At 49.2% G+C, this 23518-nt stretch overlaps 1 protein-coding gene across 3 annotated transcripts in view; it reads right to left on the bottom strand.

Annotated features, from left to right (window-relative positions):
* Positions 1-2867: 2867 nt before the first annotated feature.
* Positions 2868-23518, bottom strand: part of ror1 (receptor tyrosine kinase-like orphan receptor 1) — a 76750-nt gene continuing 56099 nt past the window's right edge. For all 3 annotated transcript variants that reach the window (XM_057038643.1, XM_057038641.1, XM_057038640.1), the window contains 10 exons: positions 22116-22406; positions 21908-21941; positions 9920-10047; positions 8672-8989; positions 8269-8514; positions 7971-8185; positions 6248-6427; positions 5948-6175; positions 5366-5730; positions 2868-5286 (listed from right to left, as the gene is read on the bottom strand). In XM_057038643.1, the coding sequence (XP_056894623.1) occupies positions 4608-5286; positions 5366-5730; positions 5948-6175; positions 6248-6427; positions 7971-8185; positions 8269-8514; positions 8672-8989; positions 9920-10047; positions 21908-21941; positions 22116-22406 (2684 nt within the window). In that variant the 3' untranslated portion in view covers positions 2868-4607. The remainder of the gene's footprint in view (positions 5287-5365; positions 5731-5947; positions 6176-6247; positions 6428-7970; positions 8186-8268; positions 8515-8671; positions 8990-9919; positions 10048-21907; positions 21942-22115; positions 22407-23518) is intronic.

A 23518-nucleotide genomic window follows, 5' to 3' on the forward strand; every position in this document is an offset into this window, starting at 1 on the left:
TAAATCGGTTGTAAAAATGTCAGCACATTAATCCCCACTGAGCAAAGTGTTGAATAGTGTCCGGATGATAATTTATTATATTTAGAGGTGCTGATAGCAGAAGTAGACATTTGTGCAGGGCTATGCTAGCAGCAGATGCCGACTAGATGCTAATGAAATGTGTGCATTAGTCTTTTTTGATCTGTCTGCCATTAGCCTGTTTCCCATCATGTTGACCTTTAGCTTAGCATAGCTGCACTGCTGCACTCTCTTTACATAAAAGACATCCATTCACACCTTTATCATCAGGAAACGGGGGAGCGAGCGTAATCACACATGTGATCGCGACAACAGCTCTGCTCAGAGGGCTTGAAGGAGACCTTGAGTCTATGTTCCCAACACACTCGCCGCCTTTTATCCAAATCAGGACTTTTCCACAAAGGCAGTTTTGTTGCAGCGCTGGTGCTTCGGTCTGAGAAAGGCAGAGAAAAGGAGGAATTCTCCGAGCTCGTCGCAGTATTTTTCCATAACAGTCAGGACGGCTGCGCTGTTGCTGCCCTGGCTGCAGAATTCCATGCGAAGACTTTACCTTCAGAGTGAACGTTAGCGCTGCAGCTACTGTTAGCGTCACATACGCTCTGTTCCAGGCCTGATTTTTCCTTTTGATGGTGTGAATTCCTCCTAAAGGATGGTGTAATCTGCTCCAGTGTCTGCTGCCCTCTCTATAATTAGCCTGTCCTTAAATATCGCTGACGCTTGGGTGGTCCTCATCGCACCCAGCGGGAAATAATTGCTTTAAAATCTATAGAATCTTTCTGTGTGTTTGTCATTTTTTATGTGTAACAGCTGGATGAGCTTCGGTGATTCTTAAGGGTTGGGATGTCGTTGCCCTCAGCTCGTCTGCCTGGTGTGATTCACCTGGGGGTGACCTCGAACCTCCAGGATCCAGGGTCCCACAAATCTAAAGGGGCGGCTGGAACTCCCCCTGCTGCCTCGGGCCAGGAGGGGCCCCCGGCCTGGAGGGGGGGGGGGGGGGATCTGAGTGGAACCAGAGTGAAACTTTGTGGAGAGGAGTTGAAGTAGGGAGGGGGGTGGGGGGTGGGGGGTAAAGAGCGGCAGGCCTCGCCCTGAGAGCCCCATTACTGATGCACACAGATGGAAAGAATTAGACGCCCATTCCAGCACAAAGGCGGGCGGACTATTAGATAGAGTGGGCGGAGAGGAGAAGGAGAAAGTGGATAACAGGAGGTTAGCGTGTGCTGTACCACACACACCATATCTGCTCAGCTGGAGCTGCTCACCCTGGAGGACCGGACAGGTCGTCCATTTGGAGTTAACATGGACGGACCCCCCCCCCCCCCCCACTTCCTGTTTAAATGGTGCAGTCCCAGTTATCGTAATGCACTTTCTTCTGTCATTTTATCTCTATTGGCTTCTCTATTTAGAGTTTCTGAGCTACAAATGTGTGCTAACTCTATTAAATCGAGATTTTTGATGACTCAGAAAAACCCCTCCTGCAGTAAACATTTCAGCTCAAAAGTAAGATTTTAGGGTGCTTACAGGTGAGATCTGAGTCCAGTGTTGAATTCGGCCTCAGGCTCCGGGAGGTCTTGAGGGCTCAGATCTGCATGGCAGGAATAGAGAGCAGGACTGTTAGGTGTCAAACAGCTCCCAGTTTGAGTTCCAGCTGCAAAGGAAATTGCGTTTTGCGTTCATTAGCAACAATTAGCATGCTAACTGGGGTGGCTCACTCGCTCAGGGACGTATGAATACTTTAGCAGTAAAGTACTATAATACTATTATATAAATACTATTGGCTGCTTCAATCCTAAAGCTAAAGTTGAGACAACAGTTGAGCTATACATTTTTTCTTTTTACTACACGCAGGGTTTTTGAAAAGAAACACAACAAATTATCCTTTAGCCACAAAATAAATACATTAAAAAATCAGCGTCCGTCCCAAAAGTGTAATAGTAATATAAGTAAAAAAATGTCCTTTAATTTTAAGAAAACCATTATTTATCTTTGTAAAAATTTCTGTCCAGCCTTCACTTGAGAAAACAATTAACAGTGCAGATGAATAAAAACCCCGGCGTGACCTCTTTTGGCTCCCCCGGGCAACTTAAAGAAAGCCGTGTCGGCTCACTTGACGGCCTTCAAAGAACTTTACTTCACTTCCTGTCTCCAAGGTCAGCGAGTGGCACGACGGACAGCAGAGGTCAAGCGTCTGTCGGCCTCTCAACAAAAACATCTCATGTTCCACAACAATCGGGGGCTTGTTGGAGTTTTACAACGCTGCTGTGAGATGGCGAGCGCAGGGCGAAACTGTATCCCTCGTCTTTTTCTCCCTCCGTGATGTGTATCTCTGTCCCATCCAGTTCTGACAACCGGACATTGAAGCAAATCCTCTCACACCTGAGAGGACATGGGTTAGAGAAGGATTAAAAAAGGATGAAGAAGAAATGTTAGTGTTAAAAATCCCATTTTTTTTAAGCTTTCAAACCACATGCAGGTTTGCTGGTGCCCTATTAGTGAGTAACTACTGTTATAATATTTTACTGTATGCTTTACTAATGGTAAGGGATATAAAGGGAAATAAAATTAATTCTAGTGTCTAAATTGAAGCTGTGAATGAGTAAAACATAAAATAAAAACAAGCCCATATTTCCAAATAGACTATTTAAACTACATTTTCGGCAGATGCTGGAAGTAATAACGGCTAAATCGCGCCCTCTACAGGTCAGTGGTGATTATAGCTATTTATAAATACGCGAGTCCAGATGTTGGATTTTACTGACACCTAGTGGATTCAACATGAAACTACAAGAAAATGGTTAAAAAGGTCGTTTTTCCCGTCAAGAAAAAAGAAAAGCCGATAGTCACTCCGGTTCAATGGTTAAACAAACACCACCATTTAATAAATGATTTTTGCAATACAAAACATCTGTGCAAAAAAATAGTCAGACAAAATCCAAAGACAAGGCCTCTATTGGTAAAAACAATAAACCTTCGATGATGGGCACACTGCATGATTTTACCTGGCTTCAGTTGGAACAAAGGCACAAATTATTATTATTTTTTTTGCCAAATACAAAAATACCTAAAACTGATTAAAGTTCACAGTCTTGTGTACAAGTGGTTTTTGCACTGCTATATTTGCATACAGAAATCTTTTTACATGCTGAAGGTCACGTGCACAAAACCAGACAAAAAGGTAGCTTGATCTGCTCAGAACATAACAAAAAGTCAGCCATAATAATAGCAATAATATCAAAGACTCACCGGGGAAAATTATTCATGAAAATAATCAACCGAGCAAACATTTCCCTTCATTCTGCCAATAATGGACAATCTGCCAATCTGAGAGTGTTTGGATTAAATAAATTACAGTGGGACTTTAGTCTAATTAAAATCTGATCTGAGGGGTTAAAGAAGCAATTAACTAAATACTGAAGTTTTATCTATCTACATTCCTCAAATGTCAACGTTAAGATAAAAATACACTATAAACAAGCCGTCCTAACTGTGCTTTCTGCTCCGCACATCCACAGTGAAGGGTTCTCAGCGGACCTTTGGGTCACGCTCGCGAGAAAAATACAGCCCGTTAGCAGAAATACAGCCCATAATAGCAGAGTGCAACACATATGGACGATGATTGTCTACTACACAGGTGCGACTGTAGCGGACTTCAAGACGCTGGGGTTTCCGTGTGAGTGCAGGACTGACTAACGGACGCACAAACATCAGCTCACACGTACGTTCGATCACACACGGTTGATTTCAGCCGGATGTGTTGAAGAACACGCAACACAGAACACACGCCGATCTGCTCGACCTGCTCCGAAATGTAGACTTTTAACAATAAAAGCCCGAAACGTAAAGAAGGCCCGTTAAAATTCCTTCTAAAAACTCCCAAACTGTTTCGCCATGTCCGATTTTCAGTAAAAATGAAGGTCCGATCTGCGCTTCCGTCGCTGACGGAACCCTGAATCCAGCCCTTGTGTGTGGGCCCGTGCGGGGGATGAGTTTGGGAGGGTACGAGCTCTGCAGGGGGGCTTCTGCAGCCAGCGGCCACAGAACATCAGGCCATAAAACATTCAGGTGTCATCAAGAGAAGGGGTTTGTGGGGAAAATGACGCATCCCAGTGGAATGATGGAACCCAGTGAGGAGCCGGTGGCGTTCTGCCCCATTTCCCATTCTTATTTACCTCAGAACTCGTCTCGTATATGATGCAACACTGTTTTCATCTCCTTTGCTCATCCTCGTACTCTTGAAAAGGTCGTTTCCTTCAAGCCCTGAATTAAAAGTCCATTTAGTGAATATTTTTTTACATTTTTTTCACACTAAAACTCAGAGGCTTTCTTCAGGATGGACTCTTTTTTGAATGGTGGATTTAGGACTTATGCACCTTATTTACAGGGTAAAATAAAAACATTTCAAACGCATGGTATTAAGTACACTTTAAACAAAATGTCAGACACCTGTGGATATACTCGTGTAGCTGCAGGAGTGTTTTTGTTGCACACTAAAATGTGGCACAGGCTGGTTTCTGTCACGACGTCACCAGAGGAGGAGAAGGGGTCCCCGTCTCCGCCCGCCCGACCCCCGCGACCGTCCGTCTGTCCCTCTACAGGTCAGCGGTGATGATTGTGTCATTATACATCAGTACATCCGAATCTGAAGCGAGCAGCGCTGAGGTCTGCGAGTGGTCCAGCTGCCCCACCCCCTTCTGTCCGTACCCCTGCCCCCCGCCGCCCTGCATGATGCAGTGGGAGAGCAGCGGCGTGTTGGCGTCGTGGTTGGAGCCCGTGGTGGAGGGCACTCCGCTCACGTGACCCGTGCTGGTGGAGCCGCTCGCGCTGCTGGGGGAGCGGCTTTTGGGAGGCGGCAGGTGATGCTGGATGACCTTAGTGGGCGCGACGGGGGGAGCGAAGTGAGCCGGGAACGCTGCGTATCCTGTGGGAATGGGGTAGCCGTTGACTGGGATGAAGCGCTGGTGGGTCTGGGGCACGGCCATAGGCGTCCAGGCCGTGATCTGAGCCATCTGGCCCGGCGAGGCGATGGCCTGGGCCGGGTAGAGGTACCCCGCCGGGGCTGCGGCGAAGCGCTGGTTGCTGAGGTTGCTGACGGGGCTGGCGCTGAGCGAGGTGGTCTGGGTGGTCGCATTGCCGCCGCCACCAGAGGGCGTGCTGGAGCTGGCATGGGAGGACATCCCTTCCCAGGCCCGCAGGCGGGTGTGGATGTCCTTGAAACGCGGACGCCGCGCCGGTCCCTCCTGCCAGCATTCAGTCATCAAACCATAAAACCTGAGGGAGCAGAAACAGCGATGAGCGATTCGAGCGGTGGTAAACGGATGCATCCGCAGTGGTTCATACCCCAACGTACCTCGGGGGACAGTCCTCGGGACAGGGCAGCAACTGCCTCTTTCTCACCATCTCCATCACTTCCTGGTTGGAGAATCCGTAGTAGGGCTGCAGGCCGTAGCTGAACATCTCCCACAGCACCACCCCGAACGACCAGATGTCCGAGTCCGAGGTAAACTTGCCGTAAGTGATGGCCTCCGGGGGCATCCAGCGGATGGGCAGCAGCGTTTTGGGCTGAAGGCAGTAGTAATCCGAGGAGTAAATCTCTCTGGAGAGACCCAGGTCGGAGATCTTGACGTGGAGCTGTTCGCCCACGAGAACGTTCCGAGCCGCAAGGTCTTTGTGGACGTAACTGTGGCTGGCCAAGTACTCCATCCCAGCCGTCACCTGGACATGGAAGAATAAAAACGCCATTAGTGAACGCAACTTTAGTAAAAAAATAAATAAATGAAAGTTTGGTGGGGGAAAAGTCTCAATTTCTACATTAAAATTGAAGTTGAAGTTTAAAAAAACAGATTTCTGAGGCGTTTCTTCGGGGTCAGACACCATCTTCCTCCAACTAACGGCACCATGTTGTATTGAAGTGAAGACTCTTCCTCCCCACCTGTATGGCCATATGCAGGAAGTCTCCGTGATCCAGGGTGGACTTCACCGTGCCGTCCTCGTCACTGCTGCAGCCGACGTCCGAGTGTGGGGAGCGCATGATGAGGAACTCGTGGAGGTCCCCCTGGGGCAGGAACTCAAACAGCATGCAGACGGGCTGCTCCTGGGTCACCACGCCCAGCAGACACACCACGTTAGGGTGCTGGAGCTCCGTCAGCACTGCAGCTTCCTGAGGGGGGGGCACAAGAGGAACCTCCAGCATAACCTGTTTTCAAGAGTGCAGTAAAGATCTACTGGGTACCTTCTGGAACTCGTTCCACTGTTGGGTGCTGGAGACGTCCTTCAGGGTTTTTATGGCCACCAGCTGAGCCTGGTCCATGCCTGGCAGATACAGGTGACCTTTGTAGATCTTTCCCAGGGGACAATCCCCGAGCTCCTCCATGAAGCGCACGGCTGACAGGGGGAGCTCTTTGGCTTTGCTCTGCAGCCAATAAAAAGAAGAAACCGACGATTATTCTGTGTAAAACCAGAGCAACAACTCTGACACGAAGTTTCCTTCTAATTTGAATCTGATGTTTGAACCGAGAGAACAATAAAATAGTTGTGGAAAGACTCCAAGTGTGGGAGGTGATGTGGAAAGATTAGGAAAACTGTCGCAGATCTAAAACCCAACTGAACCGACGGCTCCTAACAGCTGCAGGAGGTCTACATTTCATTTCTGACTGTTTTAAACTCATCTAAGTCGTTTTAGGGCGTCTAACACGTCGGCAATCACGATCAAATACGAAAGTGTCTCGTTCAAAGCAACAAAAAGAGCAAAGTTTAAATAGTTTGATGGTGATTTAACTGAATTTAGACACTGAACAAGGTAATGAGAAGCTTTTGTGCTGGTGATGCAAAACACTGGCACAAAAGTAGCATGTGGTTAGCAGCAGTGTGTGTGTGTGTGTGCGCGCGTGTGTGTGTGTGTGTGTGCGTGTGTGTGTGTACGAGAAGATAAAAGGTGAGGAGAAGTTGGCAGAGAGTTTCAAATTCCAGGAACTTTGAGATGAATAATGAAATTCCTCAGAAGAGACAGGCAAGTCCGATCTCTGAGGGGGGTGGCGCACGCACGTGTGCGTGTGTGCGTGTGTGCGTGCGTGTTTTGATAGGAGTTTTGGACTTATAAAAGTCACAGATGTTTTTCGTTTAAGTTTGTTTCACCGCTCCGTTTTTTTCCCACACCCCAAAAACCGTCAGATCCTCCTCAAACACGCAGCAGGGCAGCGTGCGCACGCACATGCGCGCGCACGCTGACTGTCACAGGCAATGACCTCTCAGTGCTCTGACAGCAGAGCCTGCTGGGTAGGAGCCCAAGTGTGGGATGAATTTCCGATAATGTAGTGTATCAATGAAGACTTAAACATTGAACACATAGGTTTTAAAACATTTAACATTCTTTGTGTCCTTCCAGACGTGCACACACATCACTTCAAATCACTCTCCACCGTCTCCCCGGAGGAGAAGTAGTCCCCTCCACCTCTTTTATGTCAAGAAAATGGGTGGATAAGAGATATCAGGGCAGTTAGGTCTGGTGCATTAGTCCCATTAGAAGCCGTGAGGCTATAAGAGCTTAGCACCGGGATTATCGGGATAAAACAAACAAATGAAGCTCGGCGTCGGCAAGTTCGATGGTGGATGTTACAAGAAGGAACGGGAGGAGAGGGGGAAGCGATGAAGGACGGGAACGAGGTCCAGGAGGGGAGGAGGGCGAGACAGATGGGTGACGGGAGGCAGGGGGGGAGTGGGGTGAGGATGGAGCAACAAAGGGGAGCGGGAAAACAGGCGCATTCCTGGGATCCCAACATCTGCCTGAGAGAAGGTCGTTTCCAGCGGCTCACGCGTGCTGGGACACATCCTTCCTGCCACCGAGGGGCTCGCGGCTCGTTCAGAGCCGACGGCGGCAGAGGTTTGGATGCGTTTGGTCAGGAAAAAAGGCAACAGGACGATAAATCTCATGAACCTGCGGCACGGCGCCGTTCTACCTTGGGCTTGTAGGCGGTGGTGAGCATGGACATCTCCACGTTCTGTCCACGGACCGGTTTGGGCTGGCGGGGAGCCGGCGGCCTGGAGGACTTCTGGTTGTTGCGGCACACACATATGAAGAAGAAAAGCAGGGCGATGGCCAGAGGGATGGCCACGCTGGGAATCAGGATGTAGAGGATCTCCATGTTGCTGCCGCCAGGCTTGTCTTTATGGTCTGTGAGGAGTCATTGACGCACGCGCTGTAATAACACCGTATGTAATAACACCGTAATAACAGGAATAACAACTCCAGCGTACCACAGATGGGGATGTCACAGAGCTCCATGCGGACCCCCTCGTCCAGGGTGAAGCACCAGGGGGCCTCGTGTTTGTTTCCGGGGTTACGGCAGTAGGAGTGGCCTCCGTTCAGCTCCGGGTAGCGGACGGCCAGGTAGGTGTGGCTGTGAGGGTACTGCGAGTTCCACGGCTGACACTGGCGGCCCGACTTGGTCACGCTGACCGTCCCTCTGTAGTCGGCCCCGCTGCTGTTGTAGCACTTGTGATCTGAGGGGAGCATCACAACATTGTCGCCACGTCCACCATGACGACCTTCCCGAAACATTCGACATGAAAGGAGACGCGTCTCGCCCTTCTGAGCCGGAGGGAAGCTTCGCTTTATAAGCACAAGCTGTGCTGACAGCAGTAATAAAAGAAATCTTACTCTTGTTTATTGGATCAGCCATGGGAATGCCAATCCTCAGACAGTTGGCAGCTGCGGGGCTGTCGGACGCCGCCAAGTCCTCGCAGTTTGGGAGCTTCAGCCTCTTCAGGATGATGGGGTTCGAGCGGGCGATGATGTACTCCGTCTTGCACAGGTCGTTCTCCAGGATCTCGCACTCGTCCCTGCACAGGTCCCGAGGTTTGTCCGTTCCGGAGCTGCGGTCGCACGTCGGGAAGGCAAAGTGGCAGAGCGACGGGATGGCGAACTGGGAGCAGCGGTCGGAAAGATGGTTGGACGTCCCGATCATGGTGAAGGCGGCTGGGAGGAGAGAGAATCAGAGAAAAGTTGTACAAACCAACCAATCAGACGAGAGGCTGATAACTCAGCCGGAGCTAAAACAACCCCAGTTAGGAAATGACACCATGACTATATGTGTATACTATCCGAATTAGAGGTTTGTACGGGAGCATGTGGGAGCTTCGGAAGCGTTTAAGACAGCTGCGTGCACACGAACCTTTAAGTGTCGTAACACACGACAGATCAAAGGACGAGACAATGAAAGCCTGCAGCTGGAAATGTACGCTTCGTGGCAAGAGCGCATTTATTGCAAACACATGCTCTCCTGAAGAAAGAACAAGTGGTGACTACGTAGACGGCTCACGCTGGCGCTCCTGGGGACATGCGGCACATGTTGGAATAAAGTGGAACTGTTTGGGGGAAAAACCCCCAAACATGGACGTTCTGGCTACGAAGCGCAGCGGTAATAGGGCTGTTAGAGCGTACGGGACCCCCGTGGCACCATTAATTTTAACTTTCAGATAAGACTTGTGGCTCTTTGCTTGAAGGATCCATAAACATTGAAACGACCTCCGAGGAAACACGTGAGCGACCAGCAGAGACACAAACCAGCGCAACAGAGCTACACAGCAACCGGCCCACTGAACTTCCTTTGAACTTGATAAGTCCTGTTTTTGTGCGGTGTATTTGTTCAGGTTTTGTCTTGTGGGCCGGCCTCATGCGCAGATGGTTTTCATCAATTCGGTGCACGCGGAGAAGGCAGGATTACAAACGTCCTCCATCAGCCCGGCTCTGTGCAGACGGCGTTTGGCTGCGCAGCAAAACGCTGCTAAATGACAGCTGACAGCAGGTGGTCAGCTCTTCTGTCACTGAACATCACCTTTCTCTTTCATGTGTTCCATCAAGATACTTGATGTTGAATTTTGGGTCGCCGTGGCATACGTTTCTCACCTGTGATCTGGGTTTCGATCTCGCCCTGCATTTGCAACGAGTCGACGAAGATGCTGCGGTTGCCGATGAAGCGGGCGCAGGCTATTCCTCTGTACGGCTGGCAGAAACCCTCTTCATCAGAATCGTCACTGAAACCACAGAGAGAGTACAGAGAGATTTAAAAAATATTTCCACAGGAGAACACTGAAGGGGGATTCACATGATGAGCGATGCGCCCGGTGTCCACTAGGGGGCAGTGTGAGGTTGAAGTTTGTTTCATGTTTCGGGGGTTAAACCAAGATGTGGCCTGTTGTTTGGTTAAAAAAAATGTCACATTCAAGACAAAATATACAATTCAGTTCACAGCACAGATACTAAAAGTAGAGCTTAGGATTCATGTTGTGTTATCTGAGGTAACAGAGGAACAAAATAATCTGAAACATATGAAGGCAGCAGCGTCATCTTTGGACCAGGCTTATAGTTCTCTCCATTGTCCATTTGCAGGTTTATAGAAATTCAGCCATCTCCTCTGTGTGCTCTCTCCGCTCACCCACAAGTCCACGCACGCACACACACACGCACGCGCGCTGACGAGCTGGCTGTCGGCTTGTTGTGAGATCATTGCCATGTCATGTGCTTTAAGTCTTGCCATATGGAGAGTTTAAGACCAGGCGTAACCACAATATAGGGGAGTGCATGATGCCACTGCGCACGCATGAACGCAAAAGCGCACACACACGCGCACACAGAAACATTTTGTAGCCCTTGGCTGATTGAAAGAACATCTTCATGCTTCAGACGCGGCTGATACAGTAATGGCAGAGCGGGGAGCGCCGCTTGAACTGATCCTGAAACAGCGAGCGCACAATCGCAGCCGTCGGCTGTGACTAATGCAGTAAAGACAACATAAACGTGAAGCTGTTTAACTAAAAGAGGCCACTTCAGTTCACATTAGGAGCGACAGCGAGAGGAAGGCGGGGCGAGGTGTAACGATTCATCACCGTCAAACTGATGGAGTTCAGCAGATCCCTGCAGGAGCCTCAGCTCTGGAGACGCAACAGTGGCGCATGCGTACGCCAGAATAACACCGAAAAACACACACACACGCACGCACACACACACACAAATGCAGCCTCCTCAACCATGTTGGTGAGCGTGTTTGGTGCGAGTGTGGGACCATTAAGTTTTGACTCTGAGGCGTTCAAAGTGACTGAGGGGTCAAGGTCAACCTCCCCTGCCGGTCTAGATGGGTTTTCCAGACACACGCACGTGCACCGTCAAGTCTGCGCACGGCTGGAGAGAGATGCGCTGGAATACATTTAACAGTCTAATGCAGGTTTAGGCCGATTTTATGCATCAGATGTCTAATTTCCTGCTGAGATGTGGATGTTATTAATGCACCAGTCTGCCCACAAACGTATGGAGAGGGCAGTAAAAACGCCGCCTGTGTGTGGGATGAGGGGCTTTAATACTCTGGATATAATGAAGCAGAATAGTTACACGCGGAACAGCGAGCACATGGAAACGCGCTGAGCACGCGGAGCCACACACAGACAAGTCAATGACAAGGAAGTACAGACGATCCACCACAACCCAGCCAGAGCCCCGGAGGCAAATTACAACCCTGGTCAGCCCGACAGGGCCTCACCCCGACAGTCTCGGCCCCAGTCACGAATCGGCGCTTCCCCAAGCATCAATTCGCGTTCATTCTTCTAGAAGTTGATTTCAGTCATCTCGGTCCTGTCCTGAGCAGCAGAAATGAGCTTTGAAGCGAGAGGAGCATGAAAGGACGGAGCTGGGGTGACTTTTCCCTGAGCGTGCGAGCGTGCCGTTCCAGGAAGGGAGCTATAAAAATGGTTACTATTTGTGTCAATAGTGGACGTACGTCCAGGCCGTTTCACACACCAACGTTACGGCTCCTCTGTGTAACGTTTTATGATATTTAAGTCTGAATCTGGACTCCAGAGCTCGACGGTAAATCCAGTTGGCCACAGAGCTCAAATAAACTAATGAGGATGTTCAGGTTTTACATCCTCAGGATTTATTGAGGGAAGAGAAGAATCTGTAGGTTTCCCCCCCATTTTCTCCCCCTTGTTTATATTCATATCTGGACAGATGTGTCCACTGTTCAGGAGACAGTTTTAATCATTTTCACACTTTTCTTTTGATTTTCTTCTAAAGTGACACATAGAACAACAAAAAAGGCGACCTGCTGCCTCAACAACTGGAAAGTATTTAAATGGAATTATAAGATTTAGTGGTTCATCAGCAGATGTGGACGGACGGCGTCATGTTTACTGTCTTAGCTCTCTTTTATTCTTTATTTTGAGCGATTCTAAACTGTGGGACAATCCTGCTGTTTATCCGAAGGCAAACACTTTTCTCCTGCTTGGAGATGCCGTCGCTGGTTGGAAATGTTTTGATTACGGACCTCTGCGGGGTTTTTCGCAACATAAACGCGGGCATTTCTCATGGACGGGCCGCAGCCTCGATGAGAAACCCAAAAGCTGTCGGCTGAAAGGGATCGAGACAGGATGGGATTTGAGGGGCGGATCCCGATGACATTCTGGATTTCAGGGTTTCATTTCCAGGGGCTGCCGAGGGTGCCGAGTGAAGAGGAGATGAGCTGCCGGCAGCCCGGGCTCTCAGCTGAAATCGTGCTAACGCCTCCGTGTGAGCGAAAATTCCCTCATTATCCTATCAGCACGACCTCGGAGCTCGCGTGGGAGACGTTTCTGAGTCCGCAAAAGGGTTTTTGGAACTCCAGAGGTAAACAGAGAGACGGAGACAAATGCCAACAGGTGGCGGGTGCTGGAATCTGGGAGGAGAGTCCAATGCAGGGCACACACACACACACACACACACACACAGTCACACACACACACACACACACACAGAACATTTCACAAACAACTGCAAACCGGCGTGCGTCACATGTCACAGAAAGCACAAACTTGCGTGCAACCCGATGGAAATGTTATATTCCGGGGATTATTTTGCTATAAGATAAGGGGACACGCTGAGGAAATGGTGTCTTACGCCGGCCGTAGCTGGATTCCAATATGTTAAATAAATAAATATGCTAAGCAGCTTTTCACAGACCGCGCTAACGTTTGTCCAAAAACAAACGAGGACCACATGTCCGGGTGGAAAAGAATGGACGGGCAGAGGATGAGAGGGAGAAAACAACAGACTATCATGTGGTGGCCGTCCTCATCTCATTCCTGGATTTAAGATTAAAACCAAATCTGTGAAGCATTATTAAAACCTGCTTGTAATTATGAACGATGCTGCAGCATTAGTGCTCGAAAATACAGGATGTTGGCGAAGCCCCCTTTTTTTTGTCTGTTTCACAACGTCCAGCATGAGGTGATTCACAAGCCTGGATCCTCCAGTGGGCTTTAGTCATGACAGCAGAGGTGCAGAATGTGGCTGCAGAGCTGATAAGAAGCCCGACAGGCTGAAGGTTCACGAGGGTCCGCGGCCGCCGGTGGCCCGTGACGGCACTGGGAACGAGCAGCGAGCGAGGGGCAACTGGATGCTGCTTCAGGGAACAATAGAGAAGGAATGAAGCCTCCCGAGTCCTCGTCTTACTTACTCAACGCAACAAAAGAGACGACTGTTGGAAAAGGGGATGAGGCCCAGAGCGAACCGGGAGGGATGGCGAGGCGGAGAAGAAGCATTTTGGTTTGGCTTGAAATGGAAGAACTGACATTTATTTGCTGAATAATTGTGTTGAATTAAAGTGTTTTTTTTAAACTAGAATTACATTTTATGCTGTAACAGCGCCCCCTGTGGATAAATGGTGGAATTATGTTGAGTAGACCGACTGGAAGTATAATTTTACTTTCAATGCTTTCGCATCTGTTTGGAAATACTCAATATTAGGAATACAGACACTTTAATGCCCTTTAATTTGTTATTGTACATTTGTTCAGATTAGACAAGCTTTAGGCAGAAATAAGATGCTTTGCTGATGTAAAAGCCTCAGGTTCTGAAGAAAAGAGGACAGGAAGTGTTTTCAACACAATCCAAAACAGGTAAAAAGCAGCAGATATTACAGCTAAATGAGACGCTGACACAGCTGTTGCTTAATCAACTGAAGAGTGACGGGAATGAATGTGCGTACATGACTGGTGAGTGCAGTGTCTACAACACACACGCACGCACGCACGCACGCACGCACGCACGCACACACACACACACCACACACACACACACACACACACACACACACACACACACACACACACACACACACATCCCATTACACTGACTCAGCTGATGCTAAATATACGCTTACTGCATTTATTTCAAAGGAGCTATGTTTTCAGTTTTGCTGTTCCCTCGGACATTTTCCAGGAAAAGCAGACGCAGAAAATGTGGAATCATCCATGAAACCAGCTAAAGTCTCAGAACTTTGAATTCAAGAGCAAGCGGCCATTTATTCATATTCCTGGGGATTCTCTCTAAAGGAGTCCGCAGGAAGACTCTCAATTAGAGACGCTGGTGTTCAGACTCCTGAAGCTGCTGCTGTTGGTGCAAAGCTCAGATTTTAGCTGCAGGCTAAAGGTTTCAGCTGTGGGTGAGGAGGAAGGACAGAGCAGCTTAATAACAGGGTTAACGTCAGCATACTGCCGCGACACATCCAGCCCAACACTCCCGGGTGACATCACTTCCTCGCAGGGGATCGGAGTCAGGGGTGGGTGGGGGTGGGGTGGATATCAGGCAGTGAGAGTGAGGAACAGCCTGTCAATTAGCAGGAGGGGGGGGGGGTAATACGTCTACTAAGACCTAACGTAAACCACGGCCTGTTTAGACAGACACGTTCACACACAAACATGAGCTGGGGGAGGCAGGGGAGTCCATTTAAGACCCCAGAAGGTTTATTAGGAGGGGGGGTGGCATAGGAAGAAACCTGACAGATTTGTTTGACTAATCATTCGTCCAATGCTTGTGCAGGCAGATGAAAACAAACAAGACAGAAAGATCCGGAAACGGAGTGTATATTTGAAAGGTTTTCGATATAAAGACGGCGCAGCAGCCGTAAGATTTACGACAGCTTATTACCTGCATCGCAGATTCTTATCGTAGCACACAAAAGCAAACGCTTAAAAACGACAGGAGAACACATGTTTTGGTCGACTGGTTACTGATGGTGATGAAGGAACAAGACGACACACGTCTGCAGCCTTTAGAGGAGAAATAATCCCTGATGAGTGTGATTAGGAGGCACAACACGAACACCGAGGAGCCCAATAAAAAAATCCCTGCTCTGCCCGCAAGGTCGACAGTCTCGGACCTTCAAAGAGAGCAGCAGAGATTCGGGTCTGCTTTGTAGCCTAAAAATCAGACGTGATCGATGATGAATGAAGCCTCTGGTGACCTCCTGACTGACAACACTCGTCGGCCATTTTGAGTGGAAACGTCCACCTTTGCTAACCTTCCATCGCCTGAAAGCCACATCTGACAGTTTCGCCATGTTTGTCTGAGGTTTCTGCATTTTGTAGGGAGCAAAGAGAGGAAAAAATAAATACACAGCCTCTGTTTCCCCCCCCACAGTGCTGAGTGCACGCCGCCTCAGCGTCCAATAGAAGTTAATTTACAGGCCGTGTGTTATTTAAGAGCCAGGCGTGCACACTCAGAGCTGTCAGCCGTATTTACAGCACGGTCCGTACGAACATATTTATGTCATACGTGTTCTGCCTGAACCCTCCATCCCATCCATCCTGCTGCTGTTTAGCGTGCACGCTAACCAGTCCGGCCAATTCACGCTTCACTGCCAAACGGACATCTGGGATGCACCAGCACCAGTAAACAACAGTGATCAATGAGCTAACCTCAACAGAGAGGGCTTCGTTTTTAAAAAGCCTTCACCAAACTCCTCTGATCCTGTTAAGCCCTACAAATGACTAAAGATCCCCCCAGCTCAGGCTCACCGGTTTGAAGACCCGGCTGCAAACAAAAGCCTCTATTTATACCAAGAAATACTGGAGGTAAGACTGAGCCTCGCTCTGTTTCTCTAACAAACTCCAACGCCGCCGCTGAGGGAAAAGAAAGGGCACTTTCTGTGCACATGTGCATGTATGCCTTCATGGGTGCTGTGGGGCAAAGTTCAGGGAAAGCCCGCATACCCCGTCTATACCTCCTAACCCTCAGGGAGAAACTGAGAGTCCCTCTCTCTCACACACACACACACACACACACACACAGCAGATTTGACCTTGACCAGACCTGCCAGCAGGATCACCAACAGACAGACGCGGGGGATTCTGGGGGAAACAGGAAGTGGAGTATAGACGCTGTGTTCACGATGAGCGTGCGCAGTAAAGTCGGTAAGGACAAACTTTAAAAATGGACGGAACTGTGATGGTTGTAGCCTGATGTGAATCGCGACAGTCACCGTGTGTGTGTGTGTGTGTGTGTGTGTGTGCAGGCCGTTGATCTGGGCAATATTTAGCAGTGACCCATCTAAGCCGGTGGAAGGGGCAACGGTTGGATCTCTGGTTTCAAACAGCGCCAGTGCCGGGGGACCAGGCCATGTCAAAGGCCCGGTCCCCAGTGAGCCATATTAAGGCCCCGATCCCCAATCAATCAGCACTACGCTAAAAAGAATCCACAACATGACGGCAATTAAGACCCGCCGAGGACTTAACCAAACACGTGTGAGAGGCCGAGTGTGTGAACGCTTGCAGTCCTTTAACTGCTGAACGCAGAGCTGCATGTCTGCTGTGTGTGAATACGTATGTGTGAAAGCCTTCAGAGGGGGCGGGGGAGGGGGAGGGGCAGGGCCTGCTCCAGACGTGCCGAGGGCAAAGGTGGAGAAAATCTTAGAGGATGTTTTTTGTATTCTCATTTTTCAGTTTGGCTACTACTAAAAAATGACCAATGATTAAAAAAAATCCCTTTTTGGTGAAGATAGTTTATATGATGTCTTGATTTTTTGGGGTTTGTTTTGTGTTGGAGGCCCATTAGCTCAATCTGTGGGTTAAGGAATCCCAGTGGCCCACAGCCTGCTGCTGGCAGGTCCAAATCACGCCGGCTCCAAAGTTAAATATTTGCTTTTTAACCGGATCCCGAATTATATCCATGCGGGCAGAACCCCTGATGTTAGCATGATGTGCGGTGCTAACGTGGTACTGTCAGCTCCTGGGGTCTGAATGGGGGTGAAACCTGCGGTGGGTGACGAATCTTCATCGCCCGAACTGGAGAACCACAGGGGCGTTGCCACGGGCACCGAGATAAGGAGAAGTCGGAGCGACGACAGGAGAACAGACGCCAACAACAACCAGAACGAATCGGGTTTCTGAGGTATCTCCAAAAACACGGGTTCTGATGACACGCACGTTGCAGCGAGCGCCTTTGAGCAAGTCTGAGCTCGAACCTTCAGCTATATCTTCACGCATTACACATTTTGAGAAGGACTTCCTCGGCAACATTTGTCAATCAGCGTGCGCGTCGCTCCGGGCCAGACGCATCTGTTGCTTTTAATTCAGCCCTGCTGCTGATGGCAGCGTGAGCCTCGCGGCTGTTGTCATGTCAGCGCTAAGAATCAATTTAATCCTGCGTGCTGACAGCTGGCTAATTACAGTGCTAACACTGTGTGGCTGGTTTCCTGCCCCCCCACATGCCACCACACAGGATCCATACAGTACTGTATGTTTAGACATTAGCATGCAAGAACGTCTGAGTGAACCACACCTGACCGAGTCAGTTGTTTAGGCCCGATCGAAGCCCCATCCGACAAATGAATTGCTAATCTGCAGAAAGGAACGGCCAGATATCCACAAGCGAGGCAAGCAGGACTCTCAAGCAGAGTTTTCCACTGAATATCGTCCGTCATCACGTCAAAAAACGGTGGAGCTTGCAAGGGGAAACGAGGAGCCCTGAGAGAGAGAAGAAGCCACAGCGGAGCCTTAAAGCTTCCCTGGTAGAGACAGAAAAGAGCGGAGAGTCACGGTGGAGGAAAGAAAACACAGCAGTTATTTTTGTAATTGCTTCTTCTGCCAGTACTGAGAGAAAAGTGGTGCGGAATGTTTTGGGAAATTTAAACAGTCCTGACAGCGAGGGGGTAGTGGCATTAATCTTTCTATACAGGCAGAAAACCCCAATATTATAAACACAGACAGAGAGACTGTGAGCAGCCTGGAGAGAACGGCTCTGAAAAACAGCACATTTAGTAATTAAAATATTTCTAAAATATGGGGGGAAAACCTGGACTTCGACAATGACTTCGGGTCATTCGTGCAACGGAATGGACGCCAGCTGGGTTCCTGTCCAGATGCACACGGATGAATGTTTTACGTGTGAGGGAGAAATGCAAATCGCCCCAACCGCTGTTACTTTCAGTTGTGCAGCCATTGCTTGTCCTCTGCAGGCTGGCGTGGACAGTGTGGACAGTGTGGACAGTGTGGACAGTGTGGACAGCCGTGCGGAGACAGAGGGAAGCCGGAGAGACGTCAGCAGAACCAGCCACCCCAGTGGCTCCAACTCAAAAAGACTAGAGTCGTCTTTTCTTTGAACTTTCAAAAATTATGGCTGAAAATGCACATAAAGCTTCCCATCTTGGATTCCACAGTCATGGTGTGAAAATATTTATTTAGAATCACGCTAATGGCAACCTGGTCAATGTGAGTCCAATAACAGAGGCTTCCATTTACATTCAGCAGCCCGTTGAGAGCGCAGCAGAAAAGATCAAAGCAAACGTGGTAACTATAAAGCTAAAAGTAAAAGAGCAAAGGGAAAGCTGAACACTCCCACTCGGTTTGGCACCAAAAATTACAACCTTTGCAGATTAATGTGGAACCAGATTAAACATTCATCTGGGAATTAAAAAAAAACAGCCCTCCACTGAGTGTTACATGCATCATCTAATGGTCCGTGTGTGTGATTCTGCAGCACTATCTCTGAGGCTAAAATGGAAAATGTAGACAGAAAATGAAGATGTGAGCGTGTAATCGCATTAGAGAGTGATGGCTGTTAACATGAGGGCTGTGAGAAGGGTCAATAAGTGCCTCTGGGCTGCAGATTGCAGCCAAACCTCCCGTTGTCCTAATGCTGCTAATCGCACCTGAACGCCTCAGACCCTGGGAATCAAAAAACAACATGCTGTTAATGGTACCATCCTCCTCAACCCCCCCAGAGCTGTTTTTCTTTCACTCCCTCCTGTCTTCATCGCCCTCCTGCTCTCCAGTGAATGAGAGCGTGGCGGCTCTCAGACTCAGAGACAGAAAAAAGGCTGGGGGTCTAAATTTGGCAGGCGGGACAGCGGCCCCTGTTTATCCTGGCCCTATTAAAACATCTCAAAGCAGCAGACGGGAGGAAGGAAGGGAGCGACGGGGAGGGGGGAGCGCCCTCTTGGTGTGGAGGAGATGCGCTCTGATAATTGGCAACAAACCAATGATTGGAAAAGAGAGACGCAGTTGTAGATGAGGCCTCCAGCCTCGGCCAGATGACCCCTGAGGCATGGAAAGGGAATTTGGGGGCTTCTTCCGCATCTCTATTGACGTATGTGTTTTTTCTCTTGCTCCTAAGGTTGCACGTCGTCTTTTCCCCATCACTTTAATTCCGTCTCCACGTTGCAACGGAACAAATATGGATTCAGCTGAAAGCAAATGACTGAAAACAGAGGAAGGGTCACAGACTCAAAGACTCCTGGGGGGGGTGATCACATCCACTGAGGATTGCAATTTAAACATTTAATAAAGACACAGGCAAGAAAAAAGCCCATTCCTGCATACTCTGGAAGGGAAGGGAAGGGAAGCTCTGTCCCAGCATCCACAGACCTGGAGGCCTTTAATCTGAACATGGAATATTCTGAGAAAAATATCTTGATTTGAGACTTGCCGTCATGGACTTTAAAGCTGCTATGACAGGCCAGAGCTCCGACTCATAAACCTGTTTTTAATTACCTCAAATGAACATGCACTTAAATACTTAGGGACGGGGGATGATTATACATCTGATGCTGCGTCGGTCCTGTTGTCTCTGTCCTCTATCAGCGACCCGCTCGTCTGCAGTTACGGACACAAACGGGCCGAAACGGCAGCCGGATCTTCCAGGCTGTCAGCTTTAAGTTTGCCTGTGGCGGCTCCAGAAAACCCAACCCTGCGGATGCACGCACACAAACTGTAATTTCCCGCACACCACAGCCTGTGTACACAAGGCCAGCGCGGAAGGGATGGAAATCAAGGCGCAGGGTGAAGTTAAGACAACACCGAGGACGCGGCGCTCGCGTTGGCTCCAGGTTCAGCAAGGTGGGTGGCGGAAACCTCTTCCCCTGGATCTGTGAGTAACATTCGGAGGTAGGAAAAACAAAAACGCTCTCCTTCGAATACAGAGATGACGGGAGGCAAAAAGAAAAGTAGTGGAACGTGCATATGAAAGTCTGGGGGAGCAGATGTCCGTCCTGATGTCTGAACGGCTGCAGCATGAGGTAAGCAGCTGCAGGTCATCACGTGTCATCATTAGTTGACCCCGTCTCGCTGACGGCCCGTCACACTCCTTTATAGCCATGAAGCTGGCAGTAATGATGATGAGCAGGTACGAGCAGCCAGGCACCGCCGCCTCCCTCAGAAGAGGCCTGCGCCCGTCGGGTTGGCACCACAGTGACGGGTCACAGAGGAAGCGCTCGCAGCATCTTTACTGTCTGTTGCACGTCCACATGTTAGCAGGACACATTCCGTCGCACGGGAACAGCAAGCATCCGGGCTGTTTGACGTCAGCGTGCAGGGAACGCCACGGAGATCCCCAGCCCTGGTACAGACTGCTTATTCTGGTCACATGAGCTGCAGTATATCAAACGCACCCCTATGGACACGTTAATTGGGACTTGCGCCGCCCGTGTCTCCGTAACGATAACATCGTTATTTCTCTCTGGGCGAAAAGCGACGTGGAGATAAACTGACGCAGAGCACTGCTGTTACTGTTAAAGATGAGGAATCACCAGCGCAGCTCCGCCGTTACATAAACGTGGCTGCCGTCCACCGTTTCTCTTTGGAGGGTCCTCCGAGTCCAGTTTCTTAGTTGTAAAATGAACTTTAAGTATGTGCACAAGGGGGAGAAAGACACTGAAACAAAGGAATGACCACAGCAGGCTGCAGAGGAGCTCTCGTGCACGAATTCACACGAGTGCGAGCGGATTTACCGAGTGTGTGACGTTCATTCAGTGCCAACAGCGTTGATTGATAGAAAATAATGTGGAACATGGCGGGGAGCCGTCGAGAGGAACATTCACCGCGACGCCTTTGATCCTGCACCAGTAAAATAAACCGAGAAAGTTCGCAGAGTTTTATCACTTAAAGTGGGGAGACGTGAAACTAAAACAAAGGACTTAAACCAAACAGGCACTTTTTTGCTAAACACAACAGACGGGTTATCAGAGACGAGGCTGAATGAGACGGCTGAAAGAAAGACGATGTTATTTCTGGACATTTTTAGCCAAAGACAGTCGGATTCTTCTCTACTCGGGCAGCAACGATCCAAATCAAACTCTTCCTTTAATCCACTTGAGTCCACGAGAGCATAAACATAACTGGAACGAAGTCATGAGTGGCCTGACATCACATCAAAGAGACATTATGGGATGGAAATGAAACTAACAGCACCCGATTTAAATTTAGACGCCGCATAATGATATTAGGAGGAATCAGCATGTTCTGCGCTGTGAATGACTGACAGCTCTGTTGCCAAGCAACGGATCAAACGGCCCACATTCCACTCTGTGGTGTGCCCTCAAATGAGAGGGTGAATGTCTGGAGGAAATCATGAGAATCACAAAGAATATGAAGGAATAAAGCTGCTTTTCAGAATCCGACGTGATCCGAGAACTGACGCTGCGACTCACACCTTCACCCCGAAGGAAAAAGCTCCAGCAGACCTCACATCTCTAACCTCCCAGGACTAACTGGGAAGCGACACGTGAAGCTCAGTCCTGCCCAGCGCGCCACTTAGATGGTGGAGCGTTTTGTTAAGCACAGCAGACTGTCAGAGAGAGAAAAATGGACTTACATTGGTCGTCCCGCCAGAGGAGTGGGGAGTGGATCTGGAAAAAGAGGACACGGGGAATTTTTTTTAACCGTAGGATCCAATATTACTCCCAGATTTTTTCTGAGCACAGGCTGCCAACTACAGACAAGGTTTATACAAGCTGTTGCTAAAGAGAGTTGAGGGAAAAGATGAAGAGCAACAATCCGCCCGATAAAACGCAGACACTTACCGAATTTGACAAACAGCACGCCTGTGGTGGAAACCGTTCCCTGGCTATTGGTGGCTACACACTGGAAATAGCCCGTGTCGGTGGTGTCCAGGTTCCGGATACGGAGGCGCGACCCGTACAGCGTGGATCGGTACGAGATCCGCCGCGGCTCCTGCACCACCGGAGCGTCGTTCTTCAGCCAGCGCACGGCGGGCGGCGGGTTGCCGGAGACGCGGCAGAAAAGCTCGGCCGTGTGGCCCAGAGAGGTGGTGATGTTGTTCATGGGAGCTTCCAAACGGATGAAGAACGGTCCTGGGAGACACAAACAGGAAAACATTAGCGAGAGAATGTGGAGGAGGAAAGAAAAAAGTAGGGCCCAAAGAAAGGATTGGAGACTTTAATAAATCAGCCAACACTCACTGAAGGAACTGCAGGACTTTAAAAATGGTGCTAAAGCAACTCGCTGTTTTCAGACACACATTCAAAGTCTGGTTTGGCAACTTGTTTTGTGGTTGCTACTGTGGCGAATGACACCTCATTTCATTTTTCATCATGACGATACAGTTTCAGAGGGATTTCCACGGTAAATGCATGAACTTTGGACGCAACGTCGCCCGTGTTCTGGGTCAAGACGACAGGAAAAAAGAACAATAAATCTAAGGCTGCAGCAGCTTCCTCCCATACATTTTAATACCCCACCATTGTCCCCATAAATCCAGGAGGATCTGGACAAAAACAAACCCAAACAGTTACGCATGATTATCTCCAGGATCACATTTTTCCTCAAGGTGGTCAGGAAAAAGGGCCACCGAAGAGCTTAATGCGCTGGGAAAACATTGGTGTTAATGTCAAGAAAAACCTCTGGAAAGTTCCCTCAACCCCAAAACCCATCCCAGGCATGCAGAAAGTCTCTGGGTTCCACAACCCAGCCAAGACAAACAACGCTGGAAAACATACAGCATATAGGGGAATTACAAATACTAGTTAGACAGGGTTCATTTTGTCTGAAGAGAGTACAAACAGCAGCACATGCTTCTGGATCCCCACACGTTACACTTTCACCACAGCGTGAAATCTCAGCATGTCCGCGGACGCCGACGTCTTTTTTCTCCGTATTTCAGCACAGTATTTCCTGCCGCTTACGTTTGCCCTGTGGAAATGCTTCCCGTGTTTAGCTTTTTCTTTCTTCCAGGTCATTCAAGACGTTTCAAAACTCCTCCAACGGCCCAGGAGCGCACCAGTGACCATGGACAGTAACTATGGCGTCATGGTTCTGAAACTCCCTTAATTGCGTTGCAGTTTTAGTCCCCGACCGGATAAATATGAATATTATTAGTTAAGCCTGATTTAATTAACTTTGGTCCGGTCCAGAATGCGGAGCTTTGTTGCAGCCACCCGCTCTGCTCGAGGCTCATCGGGTCCAA

The sequence above is a fragment of the Takifugu flavidus genome, chromosome 7 (genome assembly GCF_003711565.1).
Source record: "Takifugu flavidus isolate HTHZ2018 chromosome 7, ASM371156v2, whole genome shotgun sequence".
Classification (NCBI taxonomy): Eukaryota; Metazoa; Chordata; class Actinopteri; order Tetraodontiformes; family Tetraodontidae; genus Takifugu; species Takifugu flavidus.